Below are 18,419 nucleotides of genomic sequence, written 5' to 3'. Positions count from 1 at the left end.
CATTTTCTAGGTAGTGGGTTTCAATTTTTCTAAGAAAGCCAGAACACAGAGATGACAGAGCATCTTTAAAACAACTGTCCAAAAACTTCTCCAGAATGTGATGAGACCAACAATCTTTGTGTCAGCATGTTATCCACAGGGCAGTGACTAAAGTGACAGGGCTGGACTCCTCACAAGGAGATGTGGAAGGAGGGTGAGAGAAGGAAGTGTCAGCTGGAACTCAAGTCAAGCTGGATGTAAGGAGAACATCCACTGTGTGTGTGAGATTAGCTTCTGCCGTACCACCAAATATACTCACACCAGCCCTCATGGCTAAATGATGTAAAGACATTTTAAAAAGGGCATGAACTAAATTTGATGAAAGGTCTATATTTTTCCTGCTATGAGAACTGTTTCTGGTTCAAGAGAGAATTTAAAAGAAAAAGAACAAGTGACACTAAGCACAGATCTTTGCAAGACCACCTATTTTAGTTTACATTGAAATGACTTGGCTGCAGAAGGGATTTTGCATTGTAATTCTCCCCTGATTGGGGAAAAAAAGAGGAGAAGAATTTTTACCAAGGAAAGAAAAAGGTGAAGCCTCTTGGTGAAAACACCAGGGTGAGTTCACTATAACTGTAGGCAATTAATCCCTCGTAAAAAGCAACATCCATCCAGGGGGCAGGATTTTAGCTTTGATGAAAATGCTGACAAAATTGCTGCCCCTTCCTGTTGCTGCTCTCTCTCCAAAGAATCAGAAATGTGCCAAATCTGCTGAAGACAGGCAAAGACAGTGTGAAAGAACCAGTTGGTGGGGAAAGGGGCAAAAATAATTGTCGTGGTTTGACACGGAAAAAAAAATTTTCCGGAAAGAAGAAGTCAATTTAGACATTGACCAATTGAAAGTAGACACGCCTCTGAGAACACAGAGGGGTTAAAAGCAGAATTCCCAGGAGAACTCGCTCTCTTAGTTTCCAGTCAGTGTGCAGCGCAGGACTCTCCCCTGCCCAGCCACGAGCTGGGTGGGGGAGGGGAGAAGCCATGTAGCCTTCAGAGGTAAGCCCAAGAGTAGAAGGGCTAGAACCCAGGCTGGCCCCCCTGCAGATGGAAGGGTGGAGAAATCTGGGATGTCTCCGTTCCCCCCCCCAGAGTCTCTCTCTCTCCCAAGAGAGAGAAAAGAGACAGCAGTAGTTTTATCAGCAGTTCACCGCGGAGAAAGAGAAGAGCGGGGGGGCCGCAAGGTGCCCAGCCGGGCTGTGGGAGCTGGAGCCTGGGCAGCAAGCCATCCTTGGGAGTTGGGACTTTTAACCCTTCCTGAGAAATGAAAGCTTTGTAAAATTTTTCTCCTCCTTAGTTTAAAAAGAGAAGAGAGACAGCCTGAGACCCGGGATGTTAAAAAAAGAAATTCTAAGTGAGAGGAGATGATAGAGTGGCTGTTTGGCTGGACTTTTTCTTAGTAGCCACAGATTAAACTGATCTTCTCCTCCAAGAGAGACTGTATTTTAAGAAGATGCCAGTAAGCCAAAAAGACCATGCTTCAGCTGAGAAAAGACAGAAGTAGAGTGAACAGAGAAAAGTTAAGGAAGTTTGTGGTGGTGACCCCTGTCTTCAGAGAGGAAGAAGAGAAGAAAATCTCTGTTCGTAGATCCTCAGACCCCAGGGGAAAATGGGGGGGACTGTTAGTCCCAAAAATAAAAAAACTGAACTATTGTTTTTTCCCCTCTTGGCAGGGCATCCTTAAAAGGAAAAAAAAATCCTAAAAGCAGTCTGTCAATCCATGCATTAGTAGTGAGAGCACTGTGCATAAAAAAGAGAAAGTCACCACTAGCAAACTTTTTTCTCCGTGCAGTGCCAGCATTTCACAGCATTCAATTGAGAAATTGCATTTTCATAAAGGGCACTAGCATTGTGCCAGTGTCAAACCATAACAATAATATAAATTCTCTCCTTTTCTCCATTTCGCCTTCTCCAATTTGACCTGTCTGCTTTGAAGTGGGGAACTCTGTTTGCAATCCCAACCAAAAGAATGAAGCAATTCAGTCTAACATATTTTTCCTCCCTTCAGCCATCCAGCAATGAGAGTGATTTTGCCTTCATTAGAGAAAGAGCAAGAGTTTCCCATGGGATTCCTCAATTTGGACCTTTCTGAAAGTTCCTGCGCTTGCCTTGGCGGTTTGGGGCTGTACTGCAAAGCAAAGGCACAAGGATGACTGTAGCCAGGGAAAGAGAGGGTTTGCACCTGGCCCTACCGTGCTGATCCAGCCCCGGGAGCCGCCCCACCCGCGCTGTTCCTGCGGCCCCAGCTCTGCCGTGCTCGTCCCCCGTGCCGGGGGAGGGGGGGGTGGAGGGGGGGGATGGGGTGGGGGGTGGGGCGAGCGCAGCGCCCCCCGTGGCGCCTGGTGAACAGCCCCCGCATCCGCTTTGTGCGCTGGGACAGCCGGGCCCAGGGGCTGCTCATCGACCGCTCCCTCTTCCAGCAGGAGCTGCTCTGCCCGGGCGGCGCCCAGGGCCCAGCCCCGCACACCTGCAGGGCCACGCAGTTCCGTAGCTTCGTGCACCAGTTCTACCGCTACGGCTTCCACAAGGTGCCGGGCTGGGTTGGCTCAGCTGTGCCAGGCGATGCCGGGGCCCGGCTCCACTACAGCAACCCCTGCTTTCGCCGCGACCGCCCCAACCTCCTGTTCCGCATCAGGCAGCGGCCGGCGGCGGGGCGGGAGGGCCGCAGGCGCCCGGCCTACCGCTCCCGGCAGCTCCCTGGGACGCGGCTGCTGCCGGACGGGCAGGACGGGCGCAGTCGCTTCAAGCTGCTGCCCAGGGAGCAGCCGCCACCCGCCGAGCGGGACGTGCTCCGCATCCTACCCTGCAATTTCCTTGGCCTCCATGGGGAGCAGTCGCTGCCGTTCAGGTGGCAGGGACCCAGCAGCCACTTCCAGGAGTTCTGCGGGGAGCAGCTGCCGCTCACCGAGCGGGAAGTGCTCAGGATCCAGCAGCTTTCAGCAGCTCTACAGGGAACAGCAGCTCCCAGCCTACGACCCCTGAGGTAGGAAAAGAGTTTATAGCCTGGCTTTTCCAAAAGGTCATGAAACATGACTGTTTGAAGTACAAGGCTCTGTCATTCTGAGACAGAAGTTATTAAGTCTACTAGGAAGCCAAAAGATTCTCTGCCGGGTTTTCTGTGTGCTTCCCGTGATGTTTCATCCAAGGCAGCAACAGATCTGTGTCCCAGAGCCACACTGTGGAGCCTGACCAATGTGTTTGGATTCTTGCAGCCACACTGGGCACTTCAACCCCCAGCGCTCCACCTGGCAGTGCAGGTTGTGCAGCATCGACAGCCTCCAGCTCAGCCTGGAATGCACTGGGGAAAGAGGAATGGCCACCAGCAGATCTGTCGGAGTCCAGAGCATCCCTTTGGCTGCCTCGGATGCCTTGAGACCCTGGCAAAGGGCTCAGGAACCTTGGCAGCAAGTCAAAAACACCTGTGGCTTAGATTCTAGCCCATGGGAGAGGCTGCCAACCTTATATGAGGAATTACAAGCCAAAAGCGTTTGAGTAGTGTTATGGACAAATTCAATTGGGGAGGCCAATTATAGATAAATCAATTAACAAAAATTTATTAAGCAAGTGGTAGTAAGGAAAAGGCAGTGCTTAGGTGGCCGGGGAGTCTCTTCTCCACCATGGCGCGCACCCTCCCCCTTTGATTTTTTTGTTTTTATAGTCCTTTTTTCTTTTTTTTTTTTCAGTTGATGTATTTTCTCTCAATGCACTCTGTGCCTGTGCAATTGGTTGCTAGGGGGTCTTTTTTCTGCCCTTGGTGGTCATCGGAATGAAGGCTCCTCATCTTCCTTGCAGATTGTCCTTGGCCTAAAAGTTAACTTGTATATAATTAGTTACGCAGTCTTCTATGCTAGTTGCATCTGCACAATTCTTAAGCAGGATACTTGCTGGTTTGGTTTTTTTTTTTCCCCCCTTCTCCTTCTCCTCCCACATCTTGAAATTCCCTACTCAGTTCAAATTCTTATCTCCTTCAATGCTCGTTTTGATGAACAAAGACCTTTTTATTTATTACAATCCCTCATTTTTCTCTTTACCAATTTCTTCATTAAAACGCTTTAACTCTTGGTAGCTTAAGACCAGGGTTTCATCTACTTCTGAGTCCCTGGGCAATGCTTCATACCTATCTCTAATAAGCATTCGATGAGCTGCCTCTAATCTTCCTTTTACAATGTCTATGATTTTATTAAAAGTGCAAGGTCTGAAAGTTAAACTTAGTGACAACAATATCACAGGACCTGCAAGAGTTGATAGTAGCGTGGTAAGCCAAGGGGAGCTATTAAACCAAGTCTCATACCAGCTTTGCTGTGCCTCTCTCTCCCTCTTTCTCCATTTGAGGTCTTCCCTTAGTTTAGTCATTGTATCTCTCACAATTCCCATGTGGTCTGCATATACACAGCATTCCTCCCTAAGAGCAGCACATAATCCTCCTTGTTGCAAAAATATTAAGTCTAATCCTCTATGATTTTGTAATACTACCTCTGACAGGGATCTTACAGACTTTTCAAGGGCCGAGATCGACTGTTCAATGCGGGCTAAATCTTCATCTACAGCCATCCTCAACTAATTGAATTGATTCTGCTTTACTAATGATGCCACCCCAGTGCCAACACCTGTTCCACCTACAATCATTAGGGTAGCTACTGTCAAGACTGTGAAGGGTTCCCATTTTGATAAGTGGTGTTCAAAAGTGATTTGAGCATTAAACACATATTCCTCAGGATGATAAATGATTTTAGGGACTATTAACACTTGTATGCAAAACTCAGAGATTTTGTTGAATAGGTCAAGAGCAATACAAGGTGTAAGCCCCCCTCTGGAGCATATCCATTTAGTGGTTTTGGCTGAAATTAACCATTTTGCCAGGTTACCCCTCGCTGTGCCTTACTGATTGTCTCACATAAATGTTTTGGTATTTTTCCCCACAGGACCCTCCCTATGCATCGTCCCTTTCCAGTTACTGCTGCTAATATTTGTTGCCGCGCAAAACCGGCTCCAGGCGGGCGCCTGTGGGGCACAGTGGGAGGAGGGGAGAGGCAGCGGCCACTTTCCCCTCCGCTCTGCGAGGCTCAGTTCTAGCGCAGGAACAGGCGAAATGGCGACACAGGGCTCGGGTGCAAACACGTGTTTATTGTAGAAGTGTGTTCCCGAGACCCCGGGGCACCAACCGAGGGTCAGTTATACCCCGTGGTGGGGGCGGTGGGGGGAACCTGAGCCGTGGCCAATAGGATGGGAAGCACGGGACAGGGGCAGGGAAACCCCGGAGACTGAGATGGGAAAGGTGGGGGGAGTGATAAGGAACGCAGGGTCAGGACAAGGGACTGCAGGGGGAGGGCGAATGGGGGGGGAAAGAAGAGAAAATTACAAATCCCACAAATGTTATTCCTTGGGTCTGGGGGTCCTTCCAGTTACATTGTGAAGGATTACTTCTATTAACTCACTTGGGTTTTTCATTGAGCCCTATTGCCTCATAGAAAGGAGGTTTAATATCAAAGCACAGCCAGCATTGTTCAGTAATGTTAGGTCGTGTTACGTTGAGGACTTGTAATGCTGCCTGCATAAGTTTCCAAAGGGTACTTTGCTGGGGATCCGGGGTCGGGAGTATGAAGGTCTTGTTTCTGGGCATTGTGGTGTCAACTAGTCCCTATAGCTGTCTCGGTTAACTCCTCCTCGGCAATTACAGAGTTAGGGCCAATGGGTAGAGGATCACATGATAGGATTTCCTTTTTTATTTTAATATACCCTCCACGATCCGTGTTCCCAACACCTTACTCCCCAGATTTTTCCTACCAGCCATCCTGGGTCCGGGGGTTGAGCACTTGTATTTTCAGGGGCCTGCAATTCCCCTTATACAGAATTTCTCCTTGAGTGCCATACCATGGAGTATTGCGAGTTTTGCATCCCTCTGGGTATCATGAGACCTTTAAAAATTTATCTGGATGGGTGACAGCTCAGGCGGTTGCTATGGTTTCACAGCCCCAATACCCACACAGATATTCCCCAGGATAATTACAATATCCCCTCCCAGGACTGGAACTAGGACACCAATAGGTAGCCCAGAGTTCAGGTTTACTCCATCCCCACATAGAGTTTACCCAAATCCTCATTAGTAACAAAAAAAATGGGAGCTACAGTGGTGGCATTATGCTTAACAACTTTCCCTTGGTCTATTTTGGTCAGAGTCCAATTAAATGGCTGGTGTGCGTAGTCCCCTTGTACAGGCCAGGTACAACATATAACTAATATGCACAAAATTTGCCAGCAAGGGTGGAGTCCAAACCACCCCAGGATTTGATTATCATTATCTCCCCATTCCCAGTGTTTGTTTTGACATGTTATTGCCAGGCTCACCTTTACCCTTGGGAGATCAGTATCCTTGAGGCAGTTCTTGAAATACATTTGAATTGTCCCAGTTTGAGGGCTCTTTCCTCCACCGCTTCTTATCCCTCTGCCTCGCTCGCTGACTCAGTTGCTTTGAGCCGCGAGGCATGCCATCTTCTCAGCAGCAAGGATATTCTTCAGGAGGACCCCTGCTCTGTTTTTGTTGCCTCTTTTTGAATGATTCCCAGTTTTTATCCTTCACTTGTGGTGAGTCACACCGAATCCCAGGTAAAGTTTTCCAGCAATTCCCTTTTATAATTTGAACAATTAGGGAATTGATTCATTGGAGTGGAAACAACAATTTTCAGGCCTAGCCCACTTAGTAAACACCTCCCACCACTCTTAGGAGTCTCTTGGTAGGCTCCCGTTCTCTTCTCCAGTCTTTAGGACTGACTCTGTCAGTTCTCTTTCTAATTGATAACACCCTTTACAAATACCTCTAGGAGAAGTGCCTTTATAACTATGGACCCACCACCGTTCCTGGCAAATTTTACAAACACAGCATACAAAAGGGCAACAATCACAATCCTTATTTGTACAATATACTCTAAAATCATTAGTTATAGGATATCCATAATCCAATATCTCACTATACCAGCTGGTTTGTACAATTTTTAACGAGTCCATTAAGTCCGTTTAAATGTGACCTTAAGATCCCCGAGTTGGCTGGCTATTGTCCAGGGGTCTTTGGCAGCAGCAGTAATTGGTCCCTTTATTTGGCTACCATGTGTCCATCCCTTCTCGGCGGTTCTGACTGCAGTTTCTGTAGTGAGTAAAACAACATAGGGGCCTTCCCAATTTGGGGTCAGTGAGGTTTCTTTCCAGGTTTTTATTAACACCTTATCACCTGGTTTTATATTATGGATTGCTAGGTCTAAAGGAGGTAGTTGCACTAATAACCCAGCTCTTCTAAGCCCTTCCCAAGCCTTCGTAAATTGCATGACATATTGGTTAATTTGTTGATTACTTGTTTCAGGGTGATCTATAGGAGAATCCATGTCATAAGGCATCCCATAAAGCATTTCAAATTGAGAAATTCCAGAATCGGTTCTGGGCTGAGTTCGTATATTTAACAAAGCTAAAGGTAAACATTTTACCCAAGATAACTGTGTTTCATATATCAATTTAGTTAGTTGTTTCCTAATTTCCCCATTTACCCTTTCCACTTTACCTGAGCTTTGTGGATGCCAGGGAGTATGATATTGCCACTTTGTTCCTAGAGCTGTAACTACTTCTTTAATTATTTTGGAGGCAAAGTGTGGCCCTCTGTCTGAGTCTATTAGTTCTGCTAGTCTGTAGTGGGGGATTATATCTTCTAATAGTATTTTTACTACTGTTTGTGTAGTTGCCCTGGAGGTAGTGAATGCCTCTACAAAGTAAGTCAAGTGATCTATTACACCAATAAGTGTTTATACCTTCCTACTTTAGGCAAATCAGTAAAATCAATTTGAATGTCAGAAAACAGTCTATGTGCTAATTCCCGTTCTCCCATTTCCCACACCACGCAGGATTTCTCACACCTGGGTCTACTCCTGGGTCAGGGATCTCATCAGCCCCTCTAGAAATCTCAGCCTTCATTCTAGAGAGACTGCAGATTGTATAGAGAAAGCTTATCAGATTAAACACCAGAAAGATGGTCTCTTTAACATCAGGGGAAATGGAATATTCTCTAATAGGGAAGTAACAGATTCAGAGGAGAAGAAGGAAAGCAAAGGCTGAAAAGCCTCATCCCCTGATTCCCCTCTAACAAACTGGCTGTACAACCATGACCATGAGCCATACATGCCAGGAGCAGACCTCAGCACCTTTATAAACCCCCTACAAGCCATTACCCCCAAGTCCAGCCCGATGGATATTCTGGTCAGCGCCCTTCTACTCCCAAAACTACACATTCCTCTGAGCCATTTCTTAAATCAACTCTGTTTGTACCCTGGTGTCTTGCAACTGTTTTTCAACTTGGCTTCTCAAACGATCCACAAACTGTAAAAAACTCTCAGAAGGAAACTGTTTAATGTTAATATAGCTGCATTTAACCTCAGTTCCTGGTAATTGATACAAAGTCTTTTCTGCAGCATTACAGTTTTTTTTTCCAAAACCGATCTAGATAACAGTCTGGTTTGTTTTTCTGGACATTGTATGTCTCCTGTACCGCATAAATGATGTATCGTAATAGGATAGCCATCACTATCAAGGGCTTCACTGGGCATATGTTGTATTTCTTGTAAAACTGTTGTCAAAGCTATTTTCCACTTATTTTCCCATATCTCATATTCAGAAGGTGTTAGTAAACATTTAAACAAGTCAGTGACATCTTTAGGTACCATTTCATTTAAATTAAACGTTGCCCTTATCATCCCTTTAAAAATCTCACTGGACCTCCCAGATTCTCTCTGAACTTTACAGATTTCAGTTTTGTCTCTATATGGTAGTGGTTGATATGTTCTGGTACCGTTCCTCCTTCCTAAATAAGCAACTGGTGCTACAGATGGTATAGATTCCTCAGTAGAGGCAAGGTTTTGTCTCCCCACCACCCCCTCCGTCCCGGTGAGAGGCAGCTCGCACTCCCCTCCCCGGGCTGTCTGCTCCGCCGTGCAAACTCGGGGCCCGCCCATGCTGTGAGCTGCTGGGCTGCTGTCCCCTGCCCCTGCCCTGCTGTCGTCAGCCCTGGGGCTCGGAGGTGTGCAGGGGACGGCCCTGCCCCTGTTCCCGGGGCAACACGGGGGCTGGGACTGATAAGGAGGGTGTGGTTGAGGGGTGGGAGATAGGGAGGCATTGGAGGAAGCACGGGAGGGTGGGGGAAGGAAAGGAGTGTGAGGAGGAGGGGGAGCAGGGTTTGGGGGGGGCGGGGGAGCCACATGGCCGCTGCCAGGATCGTGCCGCGTGTGCTTAAGAGACACTGCAGTGCTCCCTGAAGCAAACTCTGGACTATATTTCTCGGAAAAGCAAGGTGTTAGAGAGGGATAAGGGGTGGGTGGGGGGGTTTCAGGGCTGGGATATTGAGGAGGTGGGCAGGTTGGGGAAAAGGTAGTATATGGACTATGGTTCTGCGTTTGTATGCTTTTTTCAGCTTCCAAAATCTTTTTTCGTGCTTGTAAAAATATCGGAATAAATCGAGAAGCTTTATGTTCACCATTTTCAACTTATAAAGTTAATATCTGTCCAATTTGATCTCAAAAAGAAAGTGAATTCAGTTCTTGCACAGTGAAATGTGGTATTTCTGCTGTCAGCCAGAATGCAAAACGCAGGAGAAGCTTGTTAGAGAACGATACATTGTTTAAGATATTGCTAAGCTTAGTGTGCTCTTTTGTTCCAGCGACAGTTTTGTACCCATTATTTTAATTGTATCGCTGGTCTATTCTCCACTAGAGTTAGTAACACAGCACAAATTATTCGAATTTCCCTCCGTGGAAATCCAAGCGCGGGGGTGGGGGAGGGGGTGGGGGAGGGGGTGGGGGGAGGGTCTGGGGGGGCGGGTGGGAGGCACTTGTCCCGCTGCTTGCTGGGGCGGCTCCAACCCTCTCTCCCATCACTTCTCCCCCCAGGAATGTGGGTATCAGCCCACCGGTTCCACGCTGTCTCGCAGAGGGTCCCTGGCACCCCCTCTCGCAAGAAGCCCCCCGCAGTCACTCTGGTAACTCCTCCCAGCCAGGCGCGGTCCCGGGTGACGCGAATGGAGAACTCACCAAGGCTGTGAACTGCGGGGTTCGTCTGTGGACTCATCTGGAGTCCCTCTCCAGCCGGCTCGCTTGGGGTACTCAGGCAAGATCCCCGACTTCTCCCTGTCACTCAAAACCTTTAAAGGCAGCTAGAGTACAAGGGCAGTTGACTGTCCCAAAAGCTATTGAAATCCACTGAGATAGGGGGTCCAGCTTGTGCGTGGGCTCAGAGGCAGCACACATTGGGGCGCCAACTGTAGTTTCCCCCCGTGACGCAGTGCCCCGAATAATCCGACTAGCTCAGAGATAAGGGGCTGTGAGGGGAGGAATATCAGGAGGGGGAAAGATATTCAAAAGAGGCTCTCACCCCAGGGTATAGCTGGTACAGCTCTCTTTATTCTGTGATGTTCATGTGGAGAGTGGGGCAAAAGAGAGGGCGAACAGGAAATGTGAGGGGGTCTATATAGGTTTTGGACAGGGTGGGCTTTCCTGGCTCTCCGCCAACCCCGTTGGGGCAGAAAGGAGGATCCAGGGGTTATCTTGATCAGAGTCACAGGGTCCTGGGGAAGGGGAAACAGAATGCCCGTGAGCTCACTGTAACAGTCTCCCTCTGCTCAGGTAACTCCATTGGATGGGAATAAAAGTGGCTAGACTGAGAGGTTTTGAATGGTGTTACATGGCTAAGAAGCAAAGGCTTCTTTAACTGAACTTATTTCATTATTATTTAGTTATTTTATAATTCTTGGTAAAGTAAGATTTCTAAAAGAAGATGAAGTGAAGAAGAAATGAAGAAGAGGCTTTTTTTTTATGAGAAAGAAGAGAAGAGTATTTGGAGAATTGCCACTGAATGCAAAGTGTCCCATGCAGGGAGGGGCATGTGAGAGGTGCCTCTGTTCCAGCAGCAGATGTGGGCTCTGCCTCTTTTGGGTGGGAAGGCCAAAGCAAAGCAGGGCTGGGCTGCAGCTGCTGCTGCTGCTGCTGCTGCTGTGAGAGCCCTGCAGTGCCTGTAGGTGCTCCCAGAGCCATGGGTGGGGCTGAGCTGGAGCTGCAGCTCTCTGTCCTTTTACTTGACAGATTCAGTCTTTGGATTAGGAATCCTGTTTCTCTTAAGTCTGGCTTCTTCCCAGACTTGCCTAGAGTGTCTGTGTTGGCACAGGCCTTGTTGCAGATTATTATACTTGTTGGCCAAAGAATGTGTCTCTGTCTATTGGTGTGCTGACCCATTGCCTGAAGTACATTTAGGATTGAGGCAGGGTAGACTCAAGGTGAGGAGTGGGAATTTTTGGATTTACCAATATCTTATTCTCCAGTGGGAAGTCTTTTCTCTTCTGTAAGCTCATACACAGCAGTTTTCAAAAGCATTTTATTCCATAATAAAAGGAAACATTGCAGGCTTGGAATCAAATTAGAATCTTTAGGATTCTGATGGACAGGCTATTGCAGGAGAGATGAATTTTCTGGAATGGGTCATTGTGAGAATATCTTTCTGTCCAAAGGTAATTTGCAGGTGCTTCATCTTGGGCATTTACTTCCTCAGTGGTTGTCTTCCTCAGTGGTCAACCACTGAGGTTGTCTGACAAGCTTCTTGGTTGTCTGGCTTTTCCTGTCTTTTGGGTTGTTTTTTTTCCTACCCTCTTGATTTACAGATTTTTGCCACTGATCACAAATGTGATCCTGGAAATGCCCTAGGTGCATAAATGTTTGCCTGGATCATACACATGGGGCAGCAGCAGAGGGCTCCAAAAAGCATCACCTTGTGATGGGTTGTCTGAGCTGTTGGATGGGGGTGGTGAGACTCTCAGCCAGAAATGTGTGCTTTGTGTGTGGGTTTGCAGCACACAGCCCTGGGCAGGGCTGGGACTGAGCTCTGCCCTTGCTGACAGCCGTGCTGGCAGCAAGGAGAACCCCTAGCTTTCTGCTGGCTGATTTCTCATAGCTCGTGGGATAAGCCAGAGTCAGAGTGTGAGGACACATGCCCTCACTTGGTGTCTTCTACTTTTCTGTGTTCATGTTTTGTGTTACTAGATTTCTGAGAAGAGAGAGGACATGATTTATATTTAGAGTGGAGGTTGAGCTATCCCCCCAGTCTAGGCCTCTGATGTGGGCCTCGGTAAGGCCTTGGAAGCATCGGACGCAGTACGAAAATAGTTGTGGCACAGTTAGAAATTATGTTAAGGTGACTACAAAGTAATGAGCTATCTGAATGTGAATTGGTGTGAGTCTGCAGCATGAGGCTCTAGCCATCTTAAGACAGGAACAAACAATGTTTGCTGACCAATGATAGTGTGCTCACAATCTGTAAACTATATTGAAGTGTATATAAACTACCATCTTATAGACAATAAACGGAGAAGGTAGCATTAACCATATTGGCTCGATCTGCGTTTTGTCCAGTCCAGCTTCCCTCATATTATAAGAAGTCCCTAGCTTCTGTTTTGCCTCAAAGGTCATTTTGTAAGAGCTTCAGTTTCACCTTCACCACCTGACTCCTGAGTTTAAAAGGCTTGTCATGTAAACCATGTGGGCAGTGTTCCCCCTGTGCTTCATGTCTTTTGGGAGTGGAGGAGAGTTATTGTACTCCTGATGTGATTCCAACAAAATAGTGAATGATCTTTGTGTTCCTTTCTTTCTGTTTTTCTTTTCAGGACAATACTATTGTTGCCCCTCATTCTTCAGGAGGGGAGCCTGTGGACAAGGCTGCAGCAGAGGAAGCTTTGCCTGGCACCGAGAGCTGCCGGAACAATTCCCAGGAGCCCGAGGAACCTGGTAAGGACATAGCCCCCATTGGTTTAGAGAGGTGTTAGACGGCCGTTCTGAGGCTGCCTCTGGCAGGAAGGGAGATGAGAAGAGTTGAGTTCTTATCTGAAGGTTGGTGCTTCCCAGTGCTTTTAGTTCAAATCCTGCACTGGCACAACCTCCCTGAGCCCTGCCCTCCAGACTTCTGCAGTGGCTCTGACACTGAGTCCTCTGCTGTGGCAAGAGAGCAGGGAATAAACCTGACCTTGTGGGAGTTGTCTTACCAAGCCGGGTATCCCAATTTTGTCCTGAAGTCTCTGGATAAATTTGCTGCAGGGTAAAAGGGGAAGCCAGCCTCTGCAACTCTTGAAGGAGCAGGGGAAAAAAGAGCAAAAAGTCAGGATAGAAGTCCAAATCACTGACTAAATATAGTACCAATCTACTGGTATCAGTCCTGACCCACAAGAAAAACAAGGAGAAGCACATCAGAGTCCAACCACTTGAAAAATCACAGTAAATCCAGTAACAAAAGGAAAAGCTTGAATGACCCGTGATTAACGAGACCTAAGAGGAGAGAGGGAGCAGTTTGGATGCTTTCCTTAGCCAAGCTGGTTGTCATGGTTTGACACGGAAGGGAATTTCTTTGGAAGGAAGAGGGTCAAGCCAGTCAGTGATTGCGGCTGGATTTTGGCACTTGGGCTGACCAACTGAAGGCTGGACATGCCTCGGAGAGCACAGAGGGGTTAAAAGCCAGAACTCCCAGGGGAACTTTCTCTCTTTGGTTCCGGCCAGAGTGCAGTGCAGACTCTTCCCTGCCCAGCCCGTGGCTGGTTCGGGGAGGGGAGCCATGCGGCCCAGCTTGAGGTAGGCCGAAGGGTGGAGGGACTGGAGCTGGGCTGCCTCCCTGTAGATGGAAGGGTGGAGGATGTCTCCGTTCCCCTCCCCAGAGTCTTTCTGGAGAGAGAGAGAGAAAGAGACAGCAATGGTCTGTCATCAGTACACCACAGGGAAGGAGAAGAACGGAGGGGGTGCAGGGTGCCCAACTGTGGGAGCCAGGGGTCTGGGCAGAAAGCCTGGCCAGCGTCTGGGGAATTTGGACTTTTAACTCCTTTTTGGATGATGAAAGCTTTGTGAAATATTACTCCTCGATTTGAAAGAGAAAAAGAGAGACAGTCTGGGACCTGAAATGTTAGAAGGAGAAATTCTAGGTGGGAGGAGATGATGGAGTGGCTTTTGGCTGGACTTTTTCTTGTTAGCCATAGACTGAACCAATTTTCTCCTCCAAGAGAGAGACTGCATTTTAAGGGGATGTCTGGTGAGCCAAGAGACCGGTTTCAGTGACTACCAACACCAGAGTGGAGTGAACAGAGAAGAGCTGAGGCGGGTGTGGTAATGCCCTCTGTCTTCAGAAAGAGGATGATCTCTGTTCTTGAGACCCTCGGCCCCAGGGGAGGAAGAAAGTGGGGGGGACTGTGGTCCAAAAATGAGAAACTGAACTGTTGTTTTTCTTTGGTCCTTGTCAAAGCATTCTTGAAAAGAAAACCCTACCTTATGAGCAGTCTGTCCATCCATGTATGGTGGTGAGAGCGCTATGCATGAAAAGGAGAGTGTCACCATGGCAATTTTTTTTTCCTCTGGTCGGTGCCATGTGTGACATGGAAACACAAGGAAGTGGCAGTTGTGTTTCTTGGGGGGTCTATGGCACAGGAGAGGATCCTCTCTCCCTCGATGTACTGAATATTGATTATTGGAAGGGTGAAAGTCCAAGTTGTGTCTCACTGTGGTTTGTTGGAATTGTGGGGGGAGGACTGTTTTTGGAAGTTTTGGTTTTGTTTTTTTTTTTTTTATTTTGTTTTTTTCTTTCTTTTCCCTTTTATAGGAGTAGTAGTTTAATAAAGTTTCTCCTTTTTTATTAAGCTTGGGCCTGCTCTGCTCTGTTCCCGATCGTATCTCACAGCAAATCATTTGGGGAGTTGTATTTTCATGGGGGCGCTGGCACTGTGCCAGTGTCAAACCATTACACTGGTGCAGCCTGCAGGCCTCGTAGGGAGCTCTGTCCCTCCCAGCTCTTCCAGCCAGAGCTGATGGTTGAGTTGGAGCAGCTGTTGCTCACTGCAGAGGGCAGTTTGTAGATGCCAGGTAATGGAGCTGGTTCATGACTCAGCTCCCAGCACCCCTCAGCTTCAGCCATTTCAGTGAGGACTGAGGTCTCTGTGTCAGCACAGAGAAAGAAAAAGGCTGGGACTATGTTTCAAGCTCTTGTGCGTGCCCTTTGCACTGCGAGTTGCTGAGAATTTATCAAGATACTTCAATTTTTTGAAACATACTTTTGAACACTTGGAATGATCCCTGTTCTTTTAAGGGCAGGCTTCAAATTGCCAAATGAGAGTTTGCCTTTCAGGCCAGCTTTGACAGTCCCTGGTAGAATGACAATTGCTGCCCAAGGGAAATGTGCATATGGGCCAATATTGATTCAGGTTCCCTTTGCTTCCCAGATGCCATCTGATCCATCTGCAGAAGGGCTGCCCTGTATGGCAGGAAGTGACGGGGAGAGCCTGGGACCATTGGGCAGGTAGAATTCCTCTGTTTGTAGATATATTGATAGATTTCTATCGTTCTATTTATCAATGCTTATAGTTACATTTATAGATTATAGTATTCTGTTTATATGTGTATATATTTATAGATCTGTGTAGTTAAATGTGGATATGTATACAGTTACAGAAGTGATATAATTATATTTCTATATATGTAGTTACATGTATAGATTTCCAGAGTCAAATTTAGATATCTGTAGAGTGAAAAAAAAATATATATATGATGTTATATTTATAAGGTGTATAGTTATATAGTAAGAGGAATGTGAATGTTTAGATGGATAGATTGATTGATAGATTACTGTTTTTGTAGGCCTAGGCTGCATTTTTACCTCTTTCCCCCCTCAGCTGCCTTTTTCACCTCTTGCTTTCCCCCTGTGCCCCCTGTGTCCCCTCTCCCTGTGCTGTGTCCAAGCTGGCAGCCAGGCCGGGCGGAGCAGCAGTTCCAGCCCAGGTGTCCCTGGAGTGGTGGGAGCTGCCGCTGACCCCAGGCACTGTCCCCTGAGGACCTGCTGAAGGATGGTGACACTGAGGGGCCGAGGGGGATGAGGGGGCAGTGATGCTGAAGAGACAGTGACCCTGAGGTGCTGCTGGGGCTGGGGGGTGTGGGGCAGCCTAGGGCGATGGTGGCACTGAGGTGACAGGGAAGTGGCACAGGCCGAGGGCGTGGCGGGTCTAGGGGGACGGGAAGGGTCAGAAGAGACTGAGGGGGTGAGAGGACTGTGAGGGGCTGAAGAAACTGAAGGGGGCCGGGGATTTGCCGAGAGCATGGCAAGGATGAGGGGATGAAGGGGGCCGGCAGGGAGCACAGAGGGCTCCGGGACTGCAGCCCTGCCAGGCCTTGGAACCAATTCCAGAGCCTCCGCTTTTGTCACAGATGCAGTGAAGGCCTTGAGGACAGCTGGAGATTGACGGGATCCAGCAAGGAGAAGCTGAAGGCCAGCAGCAAGAGCAGGGATGGGGGACCTGCTGCTGCCACCCTGGAGAGAGCCTGGGTGAGGCCACAGGCCCAAGGAGGCAGGGTGGGGCTGAGGGTGGTGGGACTGCGGCCGCGGGCAGTGCCCGGCGGGGCAGGAGCGGGCCCTGCCCGTGCTGGGGCTGCTCAGCGCAGGAGATGTCCTTGGGCAAGGCAGCTTTGCCAGCAGGGCCCGGGAGCTGTGCCGGCTGTGCCGGGCTGCCGGGGCTGTGGGACTGTCCTGCCGCAGCTGCGCTAACCATGGCCTGGCCCACTCGGCTGCTTTTTCTTTCTAACCCTCCTGGGGAGGCTCTGAGATCTTCTCTTCCCTGATGGAAGCGCAGCTGCTGCCAAAGGAAATGTCCCCATACTGACTCAGTGTTCCCTTTGCTTCCCACGTGTGCCGTCTGCTGTCCCTGTCCAGGAGAGCTGCTCTTCACAGGAGGAAGAGACCGAGGGAGAGGCTTTGAAGATGGGGCAGCTGGGATCCCTCTGCTTGGAGTTCTGTTTAAAGATGCATGGACTTGCACATAGAGAGGGATTATTATATAGATATGTACATATGTAGGCTGCTGTTTGTATAGGAATATTTCTATATGTCTGTTATATTTATGAATGTATGCTATGTATAGATACAGATATGTTTTATGTGTCTATATGTATCTAAGCGTACATGTAAGGTGTTATATCTGTGTTTAGTTCTATTTCCTATGTATAGAATTGTGTTGCTATCTATGTCTATTGATGCAGTCATATATATGGCTCTTTAAATAGGTATTTTGTTATTTGTCCCGGTAGATGCATCTATTGTTATATTTTTATATGTATATTGATCCATTTCTGTGTGTAATTATTTTTACCTATGTATGCAGATGTATAGCTGTATATTTGTATTGATGTATTTGTATGGATATTTAGCTTGGCACAGTGATATTTGTATATTTGTAGATAGGTTTGTGTTATATCTGTTTATATCTATATTGTATATAATATATAATATTTCATTTATATTTACATCTGTAGATTCTTATAGTTATATATGTATTTATATACTTTTTTCTGTATATGGGTATTTAGTTCTATTTAAACATGTATGGAGATGTATAATTCTATAATTCTATTGGTTGAGTTCTTGGTATAAGGTTACTTGGGATGGGAGTACATATTTCTGTATTTCTATATGGGCTGTAAACCTGTAGTAATATGTAAAACATTAAGTTGTTAAACCCAGCTGATCTTTGTGTATAGGGAGTTGTTGCAGAAGTTGGCAATAAATTAAGTTTTATTAACTGAATTTGGTATTTTTACCTAGACTGGTTGTAATAATCTAATAAATTCCTGGTTTTAACCTTAATTGAGATTTGTATAGATCTGTATTGTCAGCATGGGTGTAGCAATTTGTAATAAATTATATTTTCCAACTGAAATTGATTCTCGTGCATTTGTCGATCGGCAGTGTGGCTGCAGCAATCTGCAGGAAATGCCATTTGTCAGCTGCAGTGGGTGTTTTGTGATTTGTGCTACCCAAACCCATGAGCAGATGTAAATGCTCGAGGATTTTGGCCATGAAAATCTCTAGCCATGTCCAGGATTTGCACTCAGGCTGGGCAAGGGAAGCGCAGATTTGGTATGGTAGCAGAGCCAACGTTGACTCAGAATTCGCTGCAAAGGCCTGCTGCGGAAACTCTGTGACTCCACTGAGAGTAGAACTCCAAGCAGGAGCCACCCTGGCAGCAGAAATCATTCACAATGAAAAAAAGAGAGAAAATGAGGCAAAGCAGATGCGGGGATACTCTGTGAATCTGATGAAATGCTCTCAATCACTGCTGCCTAGGCACGTCTTCTGCAAAAATATTTTGTTAAAAACTGAACACCTCCCATGACATTCAGATTGCACTTTCACCTTCACTTACCTAGCTGTGTGAGTGGAGACACTCTCTCCTTTTCACTGAGAATTTTTGCCCTTCAGCACTTGACATTAAATCAAAGATTATGTACTTCCACTTGGCACCATAAATGAAAACAGCCCTGCCCTCGTGACAGTGTTTGCAAAGTCTTCCCTCC

At 47.3% G+C, this 18,419-nt stretch overlaps 1 protein-coding gene and 1 long non-coding RNA gene across 10 annotated transcripts; both read left to right on the top strand.

Annotated features, from left to right (window-relative positions):
* The first annotated feature begins 953 nt into the window (after positions 1-953).
* On the top strand, positions 954-1,365 carry LOC140681890 (uncharacterized). The gene is made up of 2 exons (XR_012053101.1): positions 954-1,035; positions 1,334-1,365. It is a non-coding gene; the product is annotated as an uncharacterized lncRNA (long non-coding RNA).
* Positions 1,366-2,294: 929 nt separating this feature from the next.
* On the top strand, positions 2,295-17,782 carry LOC115491242 (uncharacterized). Of its 9 annotated transcripts, XM_072922542.1 has the most exons (6): positions 2,295-3,019; positions 12,713-12,833; positions 15,299-15,375; positions 15,816-15,984; positions 16,278-16,395; positions 16,780-16,799. In XM_072922542.1, exons 1-4 carry the CDS (start codon positions 2,334-2,336, stop codon positions 15,883-15,885), a joined length of 954 nt encoding a protein of 317 aa, XP_072778643.1. In that variant the 5' UTR covers positions 2,295-2,333; the 3' UTR covers positions 15,886-15,984; positions 16,278-16,395; positions 16,780-16,799. The 9 variants fall into 9 exon arrangements, with proteins under 9 accessions (XP_072778643.1, XP_030114736.4, XP_072778642.1 ...); XM_030258876.4 differs by lacking the exon at positions 15,816-15,984 and having other exon boundaries at positions 16,780-17,782; XM_072922541.1 differs by having other exon boundaries at positions 15,816-16,395; positions 16,780-16,810.
* Positions 17,783-18,419: the final 637 nt, after the last annotated feature.

This window comes from Taeniopygia guttata, chromosome Z (genome assembly GCF_048771995.1).
Source record: "Taeniopygia guttata chromosome Z, bTaeGut7.mat, whole genome shotgun sequence".
Lineage (NCBI taxonomy): Eukaryota > Metazoa > Chordata > Aves > Passeriformes > Estrildidae > Taeniopygia > Taeniopygia guttata.
Note: the sequence above shows the minus strand (reverse complement) of the source record. Positions and strands in the feature narration are given on the sequence as shown.